The sequence below is a fragment of the Manacus candei genome, unplaced genomic scaffold, assembly GCF_025592945.1.
Source record: "Manacus candei isolate 608988 ecotype Guabito, Panama unplaced genomic scaffold, ASM2559294v1 h1tg000422l, whole genome shotgun sequence".
Lineage (NCBI taxonomy): Eukaryota > Metazoa > Chordata > Aves > Passeriformes > Pipridae > Manacus > Manacus candei.
The window spans coordinates 17,501-40,371 of NW_026138470.1; the positions used below are offsets into that span (position 1 = coordinate 17,501).

The 22,871-nt window shown below is 43.6% G+C and overlaps 1 protein-coding gene across 1 annotated transcript in view; it reads right to left on the bottom strand.

Annotated features, from left to right (window-relative positions):
• LOC127465518 (cleavage and polyadenylation specificity factor subunit 1-like) overlaps positions 1-18,432 on the bottom strand; it is a gene marked incomplete at its 3' end in the record, with an annotated part of 35,439 nt that extends 17,007 nt beyond the window's left edge. The window contains exons 1-8 of the mRNA XM_051776022.1: positions 18,287-18,432; positions 18,124-18,163; positions 10,722-10,749; positions 8,292-8,425; positions 6,910-6,990; positions 3,190-3,341; positions 2,965-3,111; positions 954-1,093 (exon numbers count right to left, since the gene is read on the bottom strand). Coding sequence (XP_051631982.1) covers positions 954-1,093; positions 2,965-3,111; positions 3,190-3,341; positions 6,910-6,990; positions 8,292-8,425; positions 10,722-10,749; positions 18,124-18,163; positions 18,287-18,390 — 826 coding nt within the window. The remainder of the gene's footprint in view (positions 1-953; positions 1,094-2,964; positions 3,112-3,189; positions 3,342-6,909; positions 6,991-8,291; positions 8,426-10,721; positions 10,750-18,123; positions 18,164-18,286) is intronic.
• Between the last annotated feature and the right edge of the window lie 4,439 nt (positions 18,433-22,871).

Sequence of the window (22,871 nt, forward strand, 5' to 3'; positions counted from 1 at the left end):
CCTGTCACTGTCCCCATTCCTGTCACTGTCCCCCTTCTTGTCACTGTCCCCATTCCTGTCCCTGTCCCTGTCCCTGTCACCCACCTATGGGGTTTAGGGGAAGGGGAGGGATCCCTGTCCCTGTCATTGTCCCTGTTCCTGTCATTGTCCCCCTTCTTGTCACTGTCCCCCTTCTTGTCACTGTCCCCATTCCTGTCCCTGTCCCTGTCCCTGTCACCCACCGATGGGTTTGGGGAAAGGGGAGGGATCCCTGTCCCTGCCCCCGTCCCCATCATTGTCCCTGTCCCTGTCCCTGTCCCCGTCACCCACCGATGGGTTTGGGGGAAGAGGAGAGATCCCAGTCCCTGTCATTGTCCCTGTCACTGTCCCTGTCCCTGTCCCTGTCCCCGTCACCCACCGATGGGTTTGGGGGAAGGGGAGAGATCCCAGTCCCTGTCATTGTCCCTGTCACTGTCCCTGTCATTGTCCCTGTCCCTGTCCCTGTCCCCGTCACCCACCGATGGGTTTGGGGGAAGGGGAGAGATCCCTGCCCCTGTCACTGTCCCCATTCCTGTCACTGTCCCCCTTCTTGTCATTGTCCCCATTCCTGTCCCTGCCCCCGTCCCTGTCACCCACCTATGGGTTTGGGGGAAGGGGAGGGATCCCTGTCCCTGTCCCTGTCCCTGTCCCCGTCCCCCACCAATGGGTTTGGGGGAAGGGAAGGGATCCCTGTCCCTGTCCCCGTCCCTGTCACCCACCGATGGGTTTGGGGGAAGGGGAGAGATCCCTGTCCCTGTCCTTGTCCCTGTCCCCGTCCCCGTCACCCACCGATGGGTTTGGGGGAAGGGGAGAGATCCCTGTCCCTGTCCTTGTCCCTGTCCCCGTCCCCGTCACCCACCGATGGGTTTGGGGGAAGGGGAGAGATCCCTGTCCCTGTCCTTGTCCCTGTCCCCGTCCCCGTCCCCGTCACCCACCGATGGGTTTGGGGACGGGCAGGGCCTGGGTGCAGTCGAAGGGGAGGGAGCTCAGGGACCAGATGACGGGGTGGACGCGCTGCAGGATGTTCAGGGAGATGGCCACGATGCTGCAGGTGTCCTGTCGCACTGCCACCCTCCTGTGGGGACACCCCAGTGTCACCTGTGTGACCCCTGACCCCACACACTGACCCCTGACCCCACACACTGACCCCTGACCCTACACACTGACCCCTGACCCCACACGTGTCCTGTGGCACTGCCACCCTCCTGTGGGGACAGCAGTGTCACCTGTGTGACCCCTGACCCCACACACTGACCCCTGACCCCACACACTGACCCCTGACCCCACACACCGACCCCCGACCCCACACATTGACCCCTGACCCCACACGTGTCCTGTCGCACTGCCACCCTCCTGTGGGGACACCCCAATGTCACCTGTGTGACCCCTGACCCCACACACCGACCCCTGACCCCACAGGTATCCTGTCATGCTGCCACCCTCCTGTGGGGACACCCCGATGTCACCTGGGGACTGACTGACCCCTGACCCCACACACTGACCCCTGACCCCACACACTGACTCCCCCAGCCCCCCCAGGCCCCCCCAGCCCCCCTTTGCCCCCCCAGCTGACCCGGGCCAGGTCTGGTTGGGCTCCCAGAGGATGAGCAGGGTGGGCTCGTAGTAGCCGTGCAGGAACTGCCCGGGGTGGGGGAGACCCCTCCCCTGCCCTGCCCTGTTGCCCCCGGGGTGGGAGACCCCTCCTCTGTTGCCACCAGCCTCCCCCAGCCCCCTTTGCCCCTTTTGCCCCCCCAGCTGACCCGGGCCAACTCCAATTGGGCTCCCAGAGTACAAGCAGGGGGGTGAGTTTGGAGCATCCCTGCAGGAATTGCACAGGGTGGGGGACCCCTCCCCTGCTCTGCCCTGTTGCCCCCAGCTCCCCTTTGCCTCCCCAGCCCCTCTTTGCCCCCTCAGCCCCTCTTTGCTCCCCCAACCCCCCCTTTTCCCCCCCCCAGCCCCTTTTGCCCCGTGCCAGCTCGGGTTGGGCTCCCAGAGGACGAGCGGGGGGGAAGGTTTGGGAGACTCCTCCCCTGCCCTGCCCTTTTGCCCCCAGCCCCCCTTTTGCCCCCAGCCCCCCTTTGCCCCCCCAGCCCCCTTTGCCCCTTTTGCCCCGTGCCAGCTCCAGTTGGGCTCCCAGAGGACGAGTAGGGGGGGTGAGTTTGGAGCATCCCTGCAGGATGTGGAGGGATCCTCTCCCCTGCCCTGCCCTGTTGCCCCCAGCCCCAGCTCCCCTTTGCCCCCCCAGCCCCCCTTTTGCCCCTTTTGCCCCCCCAGCCCCTTTTGCCCCCCCAGCTGACCCGGGCCAGGTCTGGTTGGGCTCGAAGAGGATGAGCAGGGGGGGAAGGTTTGGAGCATCCCTGCAGGAACTGCACAGGGTGGGAAACCCCCCCCTATTGCCCCCAGCCCCCCCCAACCCCCTTTGCCCCTTTTGCCCCCCCAGCTGACCCGGGCCAGGTCTGGTTGGGCTCGAAGAGGATGAGCAGGGTGGGTTCGTAGTAGCCATGCAGGAACTGCCCGGGGTGGGGGAGACCCCTCCTCTGCCCTGCCCTGTTGCCCCCGGGGTGGGAGACCCCTCCCCTGTTGCCCCCAGCCCCCCTTTGCCCCTTTTGCCCCCCCAGCTGACCCGGGCCAGGTCTGGTTGGGCTCCCAGAGTACAAGCAGGGGGGTGAGTTTGGAGCATCCCTACAGGAACTGCACAGGGTGGGAAACCCCCCCCCTGCCCTCCCCTGTTGCCCCCAGCCCCCTTTTGCCCCCCCCAACCCCCTTTGCCCCTTTTGCCCCCCCAGCTGACCCGGGCCAGGTCTGGTTGGGCTCGAAGAGGATGAGCAGGGTGGGCTCGTAGTAGCCGTGCAGGAACTGCACAGGGTGGGAGACCCCTCCCCTGCCCTCCCCTGTTGCCCCCAGCCCCCCCCAGCCCCCTTTGCCCCTTTTGTCCCCCCAGCTGACCCGGGCCAGGTCTGGTTGGGCTCGAAGAGGATGAGCAGGGTGGGCTCGTAGTAGCCGTGCAGGAACTGCATGTCGATGATGTTGAGCAGCTTCTCGTCCAGCTCCCGCACGTCGATGATGTAGCTGGGCAGGAAGCTGCTCTTCTGCCTGGTTAAGGAGGGGGATAACGGGGTTCAGGGGGGTGTCCTGACCCCCGGGGGGTCCGAGGGGGGGGTCAGCACTCACCCCTCTCCCACCAGCCCGTCGTGCTCGTCGGCCAGCGAGTCCCTGCGGAAGGGCAGCACCACCAGGCGGGTGCCGTAGATGAGCATCACGGCACAGCGCCCGTCGGGGTCCACCCGCACCCGGGGGGTGTGCACGTTCTGCACGAAGCCGTCCTGGGGGGAAATGGGGGGTACAGGTCATTGGGGGACCCCAAAATCCACCCCACACACATGGGGGGTGTGCACGTTCTGCACAAACCATCCTGGGGGTAAATGGGGACACAGAGGGTCAGGGGACCCCAAAATCACAGACCCGCACACGGGGGGTGTGCACGTTCTGCACGAAGCCGTCCTGGGGGGAGATGGGGGGTACAGAGGGTCAGGGGACCCCAAAGTCCACCTACACACACCCCAGGACCCACCCGTACACGGGGTGTGTGCACAAACCATTCTGGGGGGACACAGAGCATTGGGGGACCCCAAAATCCACCCCACACACATGGGGGGGTGTGCAGGTTCTGCACAAACCATCCTGGGGGAACATGGGGGGTACAGAGGGTCAGGGGACCCCAAAAATCACAGACCCGCACCCAGGGCGTGTGCAGGTTCTGTACGAAGCCATCCTGGGGGGAAATGGGGGGTACAGAGGGTCAGGGGACCCCCAAAATCACACACACACACACACCTCAGGACCCACCCGCACACGGGGGGTGTGCACAAACCATCCTGGGGGACACAGAGCATTGGGGGACCCCAAAATCCACCCACACACCCCAAAATCCCCCACCTGCAACCAGGGGGGTGTGCACGTTCCGCACAAACCATCCTGGGGGGAAATGGGGGGTACAGGTCATTGGGGCACCCCAAAATCCACCCAACACACACGGGGGGTGTGCAGGTTCTGCACGAAGCCGTCCTGGGGGGAAATGGGGGGTACAGAGGGTCAGGGGACCCCAAAATCACAGACCCGCACCCTGGGGGTGTGCACGTTCTGCACAAACCATCCTGAGGGGAAATGGGGGGTACAGGTCATTGGGGGACCCCAAAATCCACCCCACACACATGGGGGGTGTGCACGTTCTGCACGAAGCCGTCCTGGGGGGAAATGGGGGGTACAGGTCATTGGGGGACCCCAAAATCACAGACCCGCACCCTGGGGGTGTGCACGTTCTGCACGAAGCCGTCCTGGGGGGCACAGGGGGTACAGAGGGTCAGGGGACCCCAAAATCACACACACACACCTCAAAATCCCCCACCCGCACCCGGGGGGTGTGCACGTTCTGCACGAAGCCATCCTGGGGGGAAATGGGGACACAGAGGGTCAGGGGACCCCAAAATCCACCCACACACCCCAAAATCCCCCACCTGCAACCAGGGGCTGTGCACGTTCTGTACAAACCATTCTGGGGGGACACAGAGGGTCAGGGGACCCCAAAATCACACACACACACCCCAAAACCCACCCACACCCAGGGGGTACAGACATCCTGACCAGACCCATCCTGGGGGGACACAGAGCATTGGGGGACCCCAAAATCCACCCCCCACACATGGGGGGTGTGCACGTTCTGCACAAACCATCCTGGGGGGACAAAGAGTGTTGGGGGACCCCAAAATTCACCCACACACCCCAAAATCCCCCACATGCAACTGGGGGGTGTGCACGTTCTGCACGAAGCCATCCTGGGGGGACATGGGGGTACAGGTCATTGGGGGACCCCAAAAAGCACCCACACACCCCATAATCCCCCACCCGCACCCGGGGCGTGTGCACGTTCTGTACAAACCATCCTGGGGGGACATGGGGGGTACAGAGGGTCAGGGGACCCCAAAATCACAGACCCGCACACGGGGGGTGTGCACGTTCTGCACGAAGCCGTCCTGGGGGGAAATGGGGGTACAGGTCATTGGGGGACCCCAAAATCCACCCCACACACATGGGGGGTGTGCACGTTCTGCACGAAGCCGTCCTGGGGGGAAATGGGGGGTACAGAGGGTCAGGGGACCCCAAAATCCACCCCCACACCCCCCCAGAGCTCCCCACTCCCAGGGGGTACAGACATTTTGGCCAGACCCATCCTGGGGGGACACAGAGCATTGGGGGACCCCAAAATCCACCCTACACACACAGGGGGTGTGCATGTTCTGCACAAACCATCCTGGGGGGACACAGAGCGTTGGGGGACCCCAAAATAAACCCACACACCCCAAAATCCCCCACCTGCAACCAGGGGGTGTGCACGTTCTGCACAAACCATCCTGGGGGGAAATGGGGGTACAGGTCATTGGGGGACCCCAAAATCCACCCCACACACATGGGGGGTGTGCACGTTCTGCACAAAACATCCTGAGGGGAGATGGGGGGTACAGGTCATTGGGGGACCCCAAAATCCACCCCACACACATGAGGTGTGTGCATGTTCTGCACAAACCATCCTGGGGGGCACAGAGCATTGGGGGACCCCAAAATCCACCCACACACCCCAAAATCCCCCACATGCAACTGGGGGGTGTGCACGTTCTGCATGAAGCCATTCTGGGGGGACATGGGGGGTACAGGTCATTGGGGGACCCCAAAATCCCACACCTGCACCCAGGGGGTGTGGACATTCTGGTCAGACCCCTCCTGGGGGGACACAGAGCATTGGGGGACCCCAAAATCCACACACACCCTCCCCAGAGTGGGGGGGACCCCAAAACCCACCCCACACACCCTCCCAGAGTGGGGGGACCCCAAAATCCCACACACACCCCTCAGAACCCCCCCACACCCAGGGGGTACAGACATCCTGACCAGACCCATCCTGGGGGGACACAGAGCATTGGGGGGACCCCAAAACCCACACACACCCTCCCCAGAGTGGGGGGGGACCCCAAAATCCACCCCACACCCCCCAGAGCCCCCCACATCCAGGACATCCTGGTCAGACCCATCCTGGGGGGGACACAGAGCGTTGGGGGGACCCCAAAATCCACACACACCCTCCCCAAAATGAGGGGGACCCCAAAACCCACCCCACACACCCTCCCCAGAGTGGGGGGGACCCCAAAATCCACCCCACACCCCCCCAGAGCCCCCCACATCCAGGACATCCTGGTCAGACCCATCCTGGGGGTACACAGAGTATTGGGGGGACCCCAAAATCCACACACACCCTCCCCAGAGTGGGGGGGACCCCAAAATCCACCCCACACCCCCCCAGAGCCCCCCACATCCAGGACATCCTGGTCAGACCCATCCTGGGGGTACACAGAGTATTGGGGGGACCCCAAAATCCACACACACCCTCCCCAAAATGAGGGGGACCCCAAAACCCACCCCACACACCCTCCCCAGAGTGGGGGGGACCCCAAAATCCCACACACACCCCCCCAAACCCTACCCACACTCAGGGGGTACAGACATTTTGGCCAGACCCATCCTGGGGGGACACAGAGCGTTGGGGGACCCCAAAATCCACACACACCCTCCCCAGAGTGGGGGGGACCCCAAAATCCACCCCACACACCCTCCCCAGAGTGGGGGGACCCCAAAATCCCACAAACACCCCCAGAGACCCCACACCCAAGGGGTACAGATATCCTGGCCAGACCCATCCTGGGGGGACACAGATCACTGGGGGGACCCCAAAATCCACACACACTCTCTCCAAAATGAGGGGGACCCCAAAACCCACCCCACACACCCTCCCCAGAGTGGGGGGGGACCCCAAAATCCACCCCCACATCCCCCAAAACCCACCCTGAGCTCGGGCTCCTCGAAGTAGTGCAGGGAGAGGGTCTTCAGGTCGTGGGTGCCGGGGTCATACTCCACCACTGAGAGCTAAAGGGGATTAATTACGCTAATGAGGCCCCCCCTAATTACTGACAGCACCCCCAGAGTCATTAACACCCCCCTACAGGGGGTTTTGGGGGGGCTCCCACCCCCCTGGGCCCCCTCAGAGCAGCAAATCCCACCTGGCCCCACAAATATCCCAAAAGGAGCCCCCCCAAATGGGATCAGGGCCCCCCCAAAATTAATGACCCCCCTCCCAAATTATTAACACCCCCCAAAATTAAACACCACCCCCCAACAGGGGGTTTTGGGGGGGGGTCCCACCCCCCCTGGGTCCCCTCAGAGCAGCAAATCCCACCTGGCCCCACAACGGTCCCAAAAGGAGCCCCCCCAAAATGGGATCAGGGCCCCCCCAAAATTAATGACACCCCTCCCAAATTATTAACACCCCCCAAAATTAAACACCACCCCCCAACAGGGGGTTTTGGGGGGGGGTCCCACCCCCCCTGGGTCCCCTCAGAGCAGCAAATCCCACCTGGCCCCACAACGGTCCCAAAAGGAGCTCCCCCAATGGGAGCAGGCCCCCCAAAAGTATAAACACCCTCCCAAAATTAGGGACAACCCCCCAAAATTAAGAATAACCCCCCCAAAATTAATACCACCCCCCTACAGGGGGGTTTTTGGGGGGCTCCCACCCCCCCTGGGCCCCCTCAGAGCAGCAAATCCCACCTGGCCCCACAACGGTCCCAAAAAGAGCCCCCCCAAAATGGGATCAGGGCCCCCCCAAAATTAATGACACCCCTCCCAAATTATTAACACCCCCCAAATTATTAACACCCCCCAACAGGGGGTTTTTGGGGGGGGGTCCCACCCCCCCTGGGTCCCCTCAGAGCAGCAAATCCCACCTGGCCCCACAACGGTCCCAAAAGGAGCCCCCCCAATGGGAGCAGGCCCCCCAAAAGTATAAACACCCTCCCAAAATTAGGGACAACCCCCCAAAATTAAGAATAACCCCCCCAAAATTAATACCACCCCCCCTACAGGGGGGTTTTGGGGGGGCTCCCACCCCCCCTGGGCCCCCTCAGAGCAGCAAATCCCACCTGGCCCCACAACGGTCCCAAAAAGAGCCCCCCTAATGGGAGCAGGGTCCCCCAAAATGACAAACACCCTCCCAAAATTAGGGACAACCCCCCAAAATTATGAATAACCCCCCAACAGGGGGTTTTTGGGGGGCTCCCACCCCCCCTGGGCCCCCTCAGAGCAGCACATCCCACCCGGCCCCACAAATATCCCAAAGTTTCCCCCCCCCCCCGTGATTTTGGGGGGGATTTTTGGGGTGTCCCCCCCACCTTGGCGTCCTTGAAGCTGAGCAGCAGGGCGTCCCTCTTGGCTCCAGCCAGCTGGACACTGGCCATGGACATGACATTCCCAAAAAACGAGAACGAGGCCACCAGCTCCAGCTTCTCCCGGTGACCTTTGCCCTCTGCGGGAAGATTTTGGGGGGGTTTGGGGGGGGTTTGGGGGGTCCCCGGAGCTCTGGGGGGTGGGAAGTCACCCCCTGATTCCCAAATCAGCTCCCCCTGGGATGGGGAACCCCCAAATTTAGGGGGGTGACCCCAAAGATGGGATCCCCCCATGTCATCCATGATCCCAATCCTGCCTCTTCCTGGACCCCCCAAAGCAGCCCCCCTTTAATTGTGACCCCCCCCAAAATCAGCCCCCCCTTAATTGTGACTGCAGAAAGGGGAGAATCACCCAAAAAGGGGGAAATCACCCCAAAAAAGGGAGGGATCACTCCAAAAAGGGAGAAAATCACTCCAAAAAGGGAGGAATCACCCCAAAAAGGGGGAGAATCACCCCAAAAAAGGAGGAATCACTCCAAAAAGAGGGAGAATCACCCCCAAAAAGGATAAAACCGCCCCCAAAAAGGATAAAACCACTCCCAAAAAGAGAAGGAAACCCCAAAAAGTGGGAGAATCAGCCCAAAAACAGAGGGGAAATCACCCCAAAAAGGGAGAAATCACCTGAAAAAAGGGGGAGGAAATGCTGAAAAGGGGAGAATCACCCCAAAAAGTGGGAGAATCACCCCAAAAAGGGAAGGAAACCCCGAAAAGTGGGAGAATCAGCCCAAAAAACCAAGAGAATCACCCCCAAAAAGGATAAAACCGCCCCAAAAAGGATAAAGAAACCCCAAAATGGGAGAATCAGCCCAAAAATAGAGGGGAAATCACCCCAAAAAGGGGAGGAATCACCCCAAAAAGGAGGAGAATCACCCCAAAAAGGGGGAGAATCACCCCAAAAAGGGGAGGAATCACCCCAAAAAACCAAGAGAATCACCCAAAAAGTGGCAGAATCAGCCCAAAAACAGAGGGGAAATCACCCCAAAAAGGGAGAAATCACCTGAAAAAAGGGGGAGGAAATGCTGAAAAGGGGAGAATCACCCCAAAAAGGGGGAGAATCACCCCAAAAAGGGGGAGAATCAGCCCAAAAAGGGGGAGAATCAGCCCAAAAAGGGAGGAATCACCCCAAAAAGGGAGGAATCACCCCAAAAAGGGGGAGAATCACCCCAAAAAGGGGGAGAATCACCCCAAAAAGGGGAGGAATCACCCCAAAAAGGATAAAACCACCCCCAAAAAGGGAAGGAAACCCCGAAAAGTGGCAGAATCAGCCCAAAAACAGAGGGGGAATCACCCCAAAAAGGGAGGAATCATTCCAAAAAGGGAGAAAATCACCCCAAAAAGAAGGAGAATCACCCCAAAAAGAAGGAGAATCACCCCAAAAATGGAGAGAATCAACCGAAAAAGGGGGAGAATCACCCCAAAAAGGGGGAGAATCAGCCCAAAAAGGGAGGAATCACCCCAAAAAGGGAGGAATCACCCCAAAAAGAGGAAAATCACCCCAAAAAAGGGGGAGAATCACCCCAAAAAGGGGGAGAATCAGCCCAAAAAGGGAGAAATCACCCCAAAAAGGGAGAAATCACCCCAAAAAGGGGGAGAAATCACCCCAAAAAGGGGAGAATCAACCCAAAAAGGATAAAATCACCCCCAAAAAGGGAAGGAAACCCCGAAAAGTGGGAGAATCAACCCAAAAAGGGGGAGAATCACTCCAAAAAGGGGAGGAATAACCCCAAAAATGGGAGGAATTACCCCCAAAAAGGATAAAACCACCCCAAAAAGGGAAGGAAACCCCGAAAAGTGGGAGAATCAGCCCAAAAAGGGGGAGAATCACCACAAAAAATCAAGAGAATCACCCCAAAAAGGGGAGGAATCACCCCCAAAAAGGGGGAGAATCAACCCAAAAAGGATAAAACCACCCCCAAAAAGGATAAAGAAACCCCAAAAAGGGGAGAATCACCCCAAAAATGGGAGAATCACCCAAAAAGGGGGAGAATCACCCCAAAAAGGGGGGGAACACTGCAAAAAGGGAGAAAATCACCCCAAAAAGGAGAGGAATCACCCCAAAAAGGGGGGGAATCACCCCAAAAAGGGGGAGAATCAACCCAAAAAGGGGAGGAATCACCCCAAAAAGGGGAAAATCACCCCAAAAAAGGGGGAGAATCAGCCCCAAAACAGGGGAAGAATCACCCCAAAAAGGGAGGAATCACCCCAAAAAGGGAGGAATCACCCCAAAAAGGATAAAATCCCCCCCAAAAAGGATAAAATCACCCCCAAAAAGGGAAGGAAACCCCAAAAGGGGCAGAATCAGCCCCAAACCAGAAGAAATCCCCCTTTTCCCCCCAAAATAAGGAAAGGGGTCCCCCCATCCCCCCCCAAACTCACCCCCGTTCCTGTCCCCTTTTCCTGCTGCCTGCAAAGGGGAAAAAACTGAATTAAAGACCCCCTGGATATATTTAATATAAATATATCAAATAAATATAAATATCACACTTATTTAACATAATATTGATTTAATATAATATTTATTTAATATAATATAAATATAAATATATAATATAAATATATAGGGTTTGTATATTTAATATAAACCCCAATTATATATATTTAATATAAACCCCACCCAGATATACTTAATATAAACCCTACCCAGATATATTTAATATAAATATATAATGTAAATATCATATTTATTTAATATAAGATTTATTTAGTATAATATTTATTTAATATAATATAAATATATAACATAATTAATATATTTTTATATATTTTAATATAAATATATAAATAATTAATATATATTTAACATAAACCCCACCCAGATATATTTGATATAAACATATAATGTAAATATAATATTTATTTAATATAATATAATATTTATTTAATATAATATTTAAATAATAAAATATTTATTTAATATAATATTTAAATAATATAATATAAATAAAAACATACAATATAATTATATGGGGTTTATATATTTAATAGAAACTCCACCCAGATATAGTTAATATAAATATATAAGATAAATACGAATGTAATATTTATTCAATAGAATATTTACTTAATATAATATTTATTTAATATAATATTTATTTAACATAATATTTAAATAATATAATATAAATATAAATATACAATATAATTATATGGGGTTTATATATTTAATAGAACTCCACCCAGATATATTTAATATAAACCCTGCCCAGATATATTTATTATAAATATATAATATAAATATAATATTTACTTAATATAATATTTATTTAATATAATATTTAAATAATATAATATTTATTTAATATAATATTTAAATAATATAATATAATATTAATATAAATATACAATATAATTATATGGGGTTTATATATTTAATAGAAACCCCACCCAGATATATTTAATATAAATAAATAATATAAATATATGTGCAATATTTATTTAATACAATATTTATATAATATAATATAAATATATAATTATATAGGGTTTACATATTTAATATAAACCCCACCCAGATATATTTATTATAAATATATAAATATAAGTGTAATATTTATTTAATATAATATTTCTATAATATAATATTTATATAATATAATATAAACATAAATATATAATTATATAGGGTTTACATATTTAATATAAACCCCACCCAGATATATTTAATATAAACATATAAAATAAATATAAATGTAATATTTATTTAAAATAATACTTATTTAATATCATATTTATTTAACATAATATCTATATAATATAATATAAATATATAATTATATAGGGTTTATATATTTAATATAAACCCCACCCAGATATATTTAATATAAACCCTACCTATATATTTTTAAAATAAAACCTACCCAGATATGTTTCAAATAAACCCCACCCAGATATATTTAATACAAATATATAAGAGAAATACAAATGTAATATTTATTTAATTTAATATTTATTTAATGCAATATTTATTTAATATAATGTTTATATAATAGAATATAAATATAAATATATAATATAATTATATAGGGTTTATATATTTAATATAAACCCCACCCAGATATATTTAATATAAACCCCCCCAGATATATTTAATATAAATATATAAGATAAATACAAATGTAATATTTATTTAATAGAATATTTATTTAATGTAATATTTATTTAATATAACATTTATATAATAAAATATAAATATAAATATATAATATAATTATATAGGGGTTATATATTTAATATAAACCCCACCCAGATATATTTAATCTAAACCACACCCAGATATATTTAATATAAACATATAATATATATATAATATTCATTTAACATAATATTTACTTAATCTAATATTTATTTAATATAACATTTATATAATAAATAATAATAAACCCGACCCAGATGTGCTTCAAATAAACCTCCCCTAGATAAGTTTAAAATAAACCCTACCCAGATATATTTTAAATAAACCCTACCTAGATATAATTTAAATAAATCTGGGCGGGGTTTAGATTAAATATATCTGGGCAGGGATTAGATTAAATATATATAATTGGGGTTTATATTAAATATATCTGGGTGGGGTTTATATTAAATATATAAACCCTATATAATTATATTATATTGTATATTTATATTATATAAATATTATATTACATAAATATTATGTGAAATAAATATTATATTTATATTATATATTTATATTAAATATATCTGGGTGGGGTTTATATTAAATATATAAACCCTATATAATTACTTTATATATTTATATTATATTATATTATATATTATTATATTAAATATTATATTAAATAAATATTATATTTATATTTATATTAAATATTTTTGGTTTGGGTTTATATTAAATACTTCTGGCTAGGGTTATATATTACATATATAAACCCTATATAATTAGATTATAAATTTATATTTATATTATATTATGTAAATATTACATTAAATAAATATTATATTAAATAAATATTATGTTTAAATAAATAGTAGATTAAATAAATAGTATATTAAATAAATAGTATATTAAATAAATAGTATATTAAATAAATATTACATTTATACTTATATATTTATATTAAACATATCTGGGTGGGGTTTCTATTGAATATATATAAATATAAATCTGATTTTCTCTATTTTTGATGGATTTCTCACCTCAGGGTCGTGGTTAAGTCGGTACACGAAGAGCTGGGAGGTGCTGGGTTTATATTAAATATATCTGGGGGGGTTTATATTAAATATATCTGGGTGGGTTTATATTAAATATATCTGGGTAGGTCTTATATTAAATATATAAACCCTATAAAATGATATTATTTAGTTATATAATATAAATATTATATTAAATAAATATTATATTAAATAAATATTATATTTATATTATATTTCTATATTAAATATATCTGGGTGGGGTTTATATTAAATATATAAACCCTATATAATTATAACATATATTTATACTATATTATATAAATTTTTATATTAACTTAATATTATATTAACTAAATATTATATTAACTAAATATTATATTAACTAAATACTGTATTAAATAAGTGTTATAATAAATAAATATTATTTTAAATAAATATTATATTAAATAAATATAATATTTATATTAATATTGTATATTTATATTAAATATATCAGGGTAGGGTTTATATTAAATATATCTGGGGGGGGTTATATCAAATATATCTAATTATCAATGCTAATAAATCTATTTTTTGGGGGTTTCCCACCTCAGGGTCGTGGTTGAGGCGGTACACGAAGAGCTGGGAGGTGCTGGGTTTATATTAAATATATCTGGGGGGGGTTTCTATTAAATATATAAACCCTATATAATTATATTATATATTTATAGCTATATTATATTAAAAAAATAATATATTAAATAAATATTATGTTAAACAAATATTATATTAAATAAATATATTTATACTATAAATTTATATTAAATATATCTCAGTAGGGTTTCTATTAAATATATAAAACCTATATAATTATATTATATAATATATTATATTAAATAAATATTATATTCATATTATGTATTGATATTCAATATATCTGGGTGGGGTTTCTATTAAATATATAAACCCTATATAATTATATTATATATTTATATTTTTAATATATTAAGTACATATTATATTTATATTTATATTACATATTTATATTCAATAAATATTATACCCAAATAAATATTATATTAAATAAATATTATATTAAATAAATATTATATTAAATAAATATTTTATTAAATAAATAAAATATATTAAATAAATATTATATTAAATAAATAATCTATTTTTGGGGTTTTCCCACCTCGGGGTCGTGGTTAAGTCGATACACGAAGAGCTGGGAGGTGTTGGGTTTATATTAAATATATCTGGGGGGGGTTTCTATTGAATATATATAAATATAAATCTGATTTTCTCTATTTTTGATGGATTTCTCACCTCAGAGTCGTGGTTGAGGCGGTACACGAAGAGCTGGGAGGTGCTGGGGTTATATTAAATATATCTGGGGGGGGTTCTATTAAATATATAAACCCTATATAATTATATTGTATATTTATATTTATGTTATATTAAATAAATATTATATTAAAATATTATGTTAAATAAATATTAGGCTAAATAAATATTATATTTATATTATATATGTATATCAAACATATCTGGGTATGGTTTATATTAAATATATAAACCCTATATAATTATATTATATATTTATATTTATGTTATATTATATAAATATTATATTCATATTAAATATTTATATTGAATATATCTGGGTAGGGTTTATATTAGATATATAAACCCTATATAATTATACTATATATTTATATATATATTAAATTAAATAAATATTATATTAAATAAATATTGTATTGATATTTATATTATATATTTATATTAAATAAATGTTATATTAAAAATATTATATTAAATAAATATTATATTAAATAAATATTATATTTATATTAACACTATATATTTATATTAAATAAATATATTAAATAAATATTATATTAAATAAATATCATATTGAATAAATATTATATTAAATAAATATTATATTAAATAAATATTATATTAAATAAATATTATATTTATATTAACACTATATATTTATATTAAATAAATATTATATTAAATAAATATCATATTAAATAAATATTATATTAAATAAATATCATATTGAATAAATATTATATTAAATAAATATTATATTAAATAAATATCATATTAAATAAATATTATATTAAATAAATATTATATTAAATAAATATTATATTAAATAAATAATCCATTTTTTATGCTTTTCCCACCTCGGGGTCGTGGTTGAGTCGATACACGAAGAGCTGGGAGGTGCTGGGGTTATATTAAATATATCGGGGGGGGGTTTATATTAAATATATAGACCCTATATAATTATATATTTATATTTTATATTTATATTAAATCCATTTTTTGGGGTTTTCCCACCTCGGGGTCGTGGTTGAGTCGATACATGAAGAGCTGGGAGGTGCTGGGTTTATATTAAATATATCTGGGGGGGATTCTATTAAATATATAAACCCTATATAATTATATTATATATTTCTTTTATATTTATATTATATTATATATTATTATATTAAATATTACATTAAATAAATATTATATTTATATTTATATTAAATATTTTTGGTTAGGGTTTATATTAAATACATCTGGCTAGGGTTATATATTACATATATAAACCCTATATAATTAGATTATATATTTATATTTATATTATATTATGTAAATATTACATTAAATAAATATTATGTTAAATAAATATTATGTTTAAATAAATAGTATATTAAATAAATAGTATATTAAATAAATATTACATTTATACTTATATATTTATATTAAATATATCTGGGTGGGGTTTCTATTGAATATATATAAATATAAATTTAATTTTCCCCTATTTTTGGGGTTTTCCCACCTCGGGGTCGTGGTTAAGTCGATACACGAAGAGCTGGGAGGTGCTGGGTTTATATTAAATATATCTGGGCAGTGTTTATATCAAATATATCTAATTATCAATGCTAATAAATCTATTTTTTATGGATTTCCCACCTCGGGGTCGTGGTTGAGCCGATACACGAAGAGCTCTATATAATAAACCCTATATAATTATATTTTATATTTATATTTATATTAAATTAAATAAATATTATATTAAATAAATATTATATTTATATTTACACTATATATTTATATTAAATAAATATTATATTAAATAAATATTATATTAAATAAATAATCCATTTTTTATGCTTTTCCCACCTCAGGGTCGTGGTTGAGCCGATACACGAAGAGCTGGGAGGTGCTGGGTTTATATTAAATATATCTGGGGGGGTTTATATTGAATATATAAACCCTATATAATTATATTATATATTTATATTATATTATATAAATATTATATTATATAAATATAATATTAAACAAATATTATATAAAATAAATATTACATTAAGCAAATACTATATTTATATTCATATTATATATTTATATTAAATATATCAGGGTAGGGTTTATATTAAATATACCTGGGTGGGGTTTATATTAAATACATCTGGCTAGGGTTATATATTACATATATAAACCCTATATAATTAGATTATATATTTATATTTATATTATATTATGTAAATATTACATTAAATAAATATTATGTTAAATAAATATTATGTTTAAATAAATAGTATATTAAATAAATAGTATATTAAATAAATATTACATTTATACTTATATATTTATATTATATTATGTAAATACTATATTAAATAAATATTATATTAAATAAATATTGTATTTATATTTATATTATATTTGTATATTAAATATATCTGGGTGGGGTTTATATTAAATATATCTGGGTGGGGTTATATATTACATATATAAACCCTATATAATTAGATTATATATTTATATTTATATTTATATTATGTAAATATTACATTAAATAAATATTATGTTAAATAAATAGTAGATTAAATAAATAGTATATTAAATAAATAGTATATTAAATAAATATTACATTTATACTTATATATTTATATTAAATATATCTGGGTGGGGTTTCTATTGAATATATATAAATATAAATTTAATTTTCCCCTATTTTTGGGGGTTTCCCACCTCGGGGTCGTGGTTGAGTCGGTACACGAAGAGCTGGGAGGTGCTGGGGTTATATTAAATATATCTGGGGGGGTTTCTATTAAATATATAAACCCTATATAATTATATTATATATTTATATTATATTATGTAAATATTATATTAAATAAATATTATATTAAAAAAATATTATATTTATATTTATATTATATTTGTACATTAAATATATCTGGGTGGGGTTTATATTAAATATATAAAGCCTATATAATTATATTATATATTTATATTTATGTTATATTAAAAATATTATATTAAATAAATATTATATTCATATTAAATATTTCTATTAAATATATCTGGGTAGGGTTTATATTAGATACATAAACCCTATATAATTATATTCTATATTTATATTATATTAAATTAAATAAATATTATATTAAATAAATATTATATTAAATAAATATTATATTTATATTAAGACTATATATTTATATTAAATAAATATTATATTAAATAAATATTATATTAATAAATATCATATTTAATAAATATTATATTAAATAAATATTATATTAAATAAATAATCCATTTTTTATGCTTTTCCCACCTCAGGGTCGTGGTTGAGCCGGTACACGAAGAGCTGGGAGGTGCTGGGGTTATATTAAATATATCTGGGGGGGTTTCTATTCAATATAAATTTAATTTTCCCCTATTTTTGGGGGTTTCCCACCTCGGGGTCGTGGTTAAGTCGATACACGAAGAGCTGGGATGTCCCGGCCACGACGAGGTTGCGCTCGAGGGCGGAGAAGAAGTGACAGTAGAGGGAGAATTCCAGCCCCGTGGGGGGGTGGGTCTGTTTGTACACGGCGTACATGGCCCCAAAACCTGGGGGGAAACGGGGTGAGAAAGGGGAAAACGGGAAAAAACGGGGGGGAAAGGGGAAAATGGGGGGGAAAGGGGAAATGGGGGGGAAAGGGAAATGGGGAAAAACGGGGGGGAAAGGGAAATGGGGAAAAATGGGGGGGAAAGGGAGATGGGGAAAAATGGGGGGGAAAGGGAGATGGGGAAAAACGGGGGGGAAAGGGGAAAAATGGGGGGGAAAGGGGAAATGGGGAAAAAACGGGGGGGAAAAGGGGAAAAAACGGGGGGGGGAAAAGGGGAAATGGGGAAAAACGGGGTGGGAAAGGGAAATGGGGAAAAACGGGGGGGGAAAGGGGAAATGGGGAAAAACGGGGGGGAAAGGGGAAAAACGGGGGGGAAAAGGGAAAAATGGGGGGGAAAGGGGAAATGGGGAAAAAACGGGGGGGGAAAAGGGGAAAAAACGGGGAGGGAAAAGGGAAATGGGGAAAAATGGGGGGGGAAAAGGGGAAATGGGGAAAAAACGAGGGGGGAAAAGGGGAAATCGGGGTGGGAAAAGGGAAATGGGGAAAAATGGGGAGGGAAAAGGGGAATGGGGAAAAACGGGGGGGGAAAGGGGAAACGGGGGAAAAATGCGGGGGGGAAAAGGGGAAATGGGGAAAAACGGGGTGGGAAAAGGGGAAATGGGGAAAAAACGGGGGGGGAAAAGGGGAAAAAACGGGGGGGAAAGGGGAAATGGGGAAAAACGGGGGGGGAAAAGGGGAATGGGGAAAAACGGGAGGGAAAGGGGAAAAATGGGGGGGAAAGGGAAATGGGGAAAAAACGGGGGGGGAAAAGGGGAAAAAACGGGGAGGGAAAAGGGGAAATGGGGAAAAAACAGGGGGGGGAAAAGGGGAAATGGGGAAAAATGGGGGGGGAAAAGGGGAAATGGGGAAAAAACGGGGGGGAAAAGGGGAAAAAACGGGGAGGGAAAAGGGAAATGGGGAAAAATGGGAGGAAAAGGGGAAATGGGGAAAAACGGGGGGGGAAAAGGGGAAATGGGGAAAAAACGGGGGGGGGAAAGGGGAAAAAACGGGGAGGGAAAAGGGAAATGGGGAAAAACGGGGGGGGAAAAGGGGAAATGGGGAAAAAACGGGGGGGGGAAAGGGGAAAAAACGGGGAGGGAAAAGGGAAATGGGGAAAAACGGGGGGGGAAAAGGGGAAATGGGGAAAAACGGGGGGGAAAAGGGGAAAAGGGGAAAAAACGGGGGGGGAAAAGGGGAAATGGGGAAAAAACGGGGGGGGGAAAGGGGAAATGGGGAAAAAACGGGGGGGGGGAAAGGGGAAATGGGGAAAAACGGGGGGGGAAAAGGGGAAAAAACGGGGGGGGAAAAGGGAAATGGGGAAAAATGGGGGGGGAAAGGGAAATGGGGAAAAACGGGGGGGAAAGGGGAAAAATGGGGGGGAAAAGGGAAATGGGGAAAAACGGGGGGGGAAAAGGGGAATGGGGAAAAATGGGGGGGAAAAGGGGAAAAAACGGGGGGGGAAAAGGGAAATGGGGAAAAACGGGGGGGGAAAAGGGGAAAAAACGGGGGGGGAAAAGGGGAAAAAACGGGGGGGGGAAGGGGAAAAAACAGGGGGGGGGAAGGGGAAATGGGGAAAAACGGGGGGGGAAAGGGGGGAAAACGGGGTGGGAAAAGGGGAAATTGTGGAGAAAAAAGGGGAAATTGGGAAAAAATAAGGGTGGAAAAAGGGGAAATTGGGAAAAAATGGGGTGGGAAAAGGGGAAATTGGGGGGAAATGGTGGTGGGAAAAGGGAAATTGGGGGAAACAGGGTGGGAAAAGGGGAAATTGTGGAGAAAAAAGGGGAAATTGGGAAAAAAGGGGGTGGGAAAAGGGAAAATTGGGGGAAATGGTGGTGGGAAAAGGGAAAATGGGGAAAAAACGGGGTGGGAAAAGGGGAAATTGTGGAGAAAAAAGGGAAAATTGGGGGGAAATGGTGGTGGAAAAAGGGAAAATTGGGAAAAAACAGTGTGGGAAAAGGGAAAATCGGGGTGGGAAAAGGGGAAATGGGGAAAAAATGGGGAAAAAATGGGGTGGGAAAAGGGGAAATGGGGAAAAACGGGGGGGGAAAGGGGAAGATGTGGAGAAAAAAGGGAAAATTGGGGGGAAAAAAAGGGGAAATTGGGGGGAAATTGTGGAGAAAAAAGAGAAAATTGGGGGGGAAATGGTGGTGGAAAAAGGGAAAATTGTGGAGAAAAAAGGGAAAATTGGGAAAAAATGGGGTGGGAAAAGGGGAAATGGGGAGAAACAGGGTGGGAAAAGGGGAAATTGTGGAGAAAAAAGGGAAAATTGGGGGGAAAAAAAGGGGAAGTTGGGGGAAATGGTGGTGGAAAAAGGGGAAATTGGGGGGAATGGTGGTGGGAAAAGGGAAAATTGGGAAAAAACGGGGTGAAAAAAGGGAAAATTGGGAAAAAACGGGCAGAAAAAAGCAAAAATTGGGAAAAATGGCGGTGAAAAAAGGGAAAATTGGGAAAAAACGGGGTGGAAAAAGGGGAAATTGGGGGGAAATGGTGGAGAAAAAAGGGAAAATTGGGGGAAAGAAAAGGGGAAATTGGGGGGAAATGGTGGAGGAAAAGGGAAATGGTGGCAAAAAAATGGGAAAATTGGGGGAAATGGAGAAAAAAGGGAAAATTGGGGGGAAATGGTGGAGGAAAAAGGGAAAATTGGGAAAAAACGGGGTGGGAAAAGGGAAAATTGGGAAAAAACAGGGTGGGAAAAGGGAAAATGGGGAAAAACGGGGAGGGAAAAGGGGAAATTGGGGGAAATGGTGGAGGAAAAAGGGAAATGGTGGAGAAAAAAGGGAAAATTGGGGGGAAAAAAAGGGGAAATTGGGGGAAATGGTGGTGGGAAAAGGGAAAATTGGGAAAAAACGGGGTGAAAAAAGGGAAATTGGGGTGGGAAAAGGGAAATGGGGAAAAAACGGGGTGGGAAAAGGGGAAATGGGGGAAAAACGGGGGAGGAAAGGGGAAAAATGGGGGGGGAAAAGGGGAAAACGGGGTGGGAAAAGGGGAAATTGTGGAGAAAAAAGGGAAAATTGGGGGAAATGGTGGAGAAAAAAGGGGAAATGGTGGTGGAAAAAGGGAATATTGGGAAAAAACGGGGTGAAAAAAGGGAAAATTGGGGTGAATGGTGGAGAAAAAAGGGAAAATTGGGGGAAATGGTGGTGGGAAAAGGGAAAATTGGGAAAAAACGGGGTGAAAAAAGAGAAAATCAGGAAAAAACAGGGTGAAAAAAGCAAAAATTGGGAAAAATGGCGGTGAAAAAAGGGAAAATTGGGAAAAAACGGGGTGGAAAAAGGGGAAATTGGGGGGAAATGGTGGAGAAAAAAGGGAAAATTGGGGGAAAGAAAAGGGGAAATTGGGGGGAAATGGTGGAGGAAAAAGGGAAATGGTGGCAAAAAAATGGGAAAATTGGGGGAAATGGAGAAAAAAGGGAAAATTGGGGGGAAATGGTGGAGGAAAAAGGGAAAATTGGGAAAAAACGGGGTGGGAAAAGGGAAAATGGGGAAAAAATGGTGGTGGAAAAAGGGGAAAATTGGGGGAAATGGTGGAGAAAAAAGGGAAATTGGGGGGAAATGGTGGTGGAAAAAGGGAAAATTGGGGGGAAATGGGGAAGAAAAAAGAGAAAATTGGGGGGAATGGTGGAGAAAAAAGGGAAAATTGGGGGAAATGGTGGTGGAGAAAGGGAAAATTGGGAAAAAACGGGGTGAAAAAAGGGAAAATTGGGAAAAAACGGAGTGGAAAAAGGGGAAATTGGGGGGAAATGGTGGTGGAAAAAGGGAAAATTGGGAAAAAACGGGGTGGGAAAGGGGAAATTGGGGGAAATGGTGGTGGAAAAAAGGGAAATGGTGGAGAAAAAAGGGAAAATTGGGAAAAAATGGGGTGGGAAAAGGGAAAATTGGGAAAAAACAGGGTGAAAAAGGGAAAATTGGGGGGAAATGGTGGAGAAAAAGGGGAAAATTGGGGGGAATGGTGGAGAAAAAAGGGGAAATTGGGAAAAAACGGGGTGAAAAAAGGGAAAATTGGGGGGAAATGGTGGAGAAAAAAGGGGAAATTGGGGGAAATGGTGGTGGAAAAAGGGAAAATTGGGGGAAATGGAGAAAAAAGGGGAAAATTGGGAAAAAATGGTGGTGAAAAAAGGGGGAGAGGGTGGGGAAAGGAGGAGGTGGAAATCACCCCAAAAACAGGGGAAATCACCCCAAAAAGGGGGGATGGACACAGAGAAAGGAGGAAATCATCCCAAAAAGGGGGGAAATCAGCCCAAAAAGGGGGAACAAACACAGAAAAAGGGGGGATGGACACAGGAAAAGGGGGAAATCACCCCAAAAACAGGGGAAATCACCCCAAAAAGGGGGGATGGACAGAGAAAAAGGGGGAAAATACACCAAAAAGAGGGGATGAATAGACAAAAAGGGGGAAATCAGCCCAAAAAGGAGGGATGAGCACAGAAAAAGGG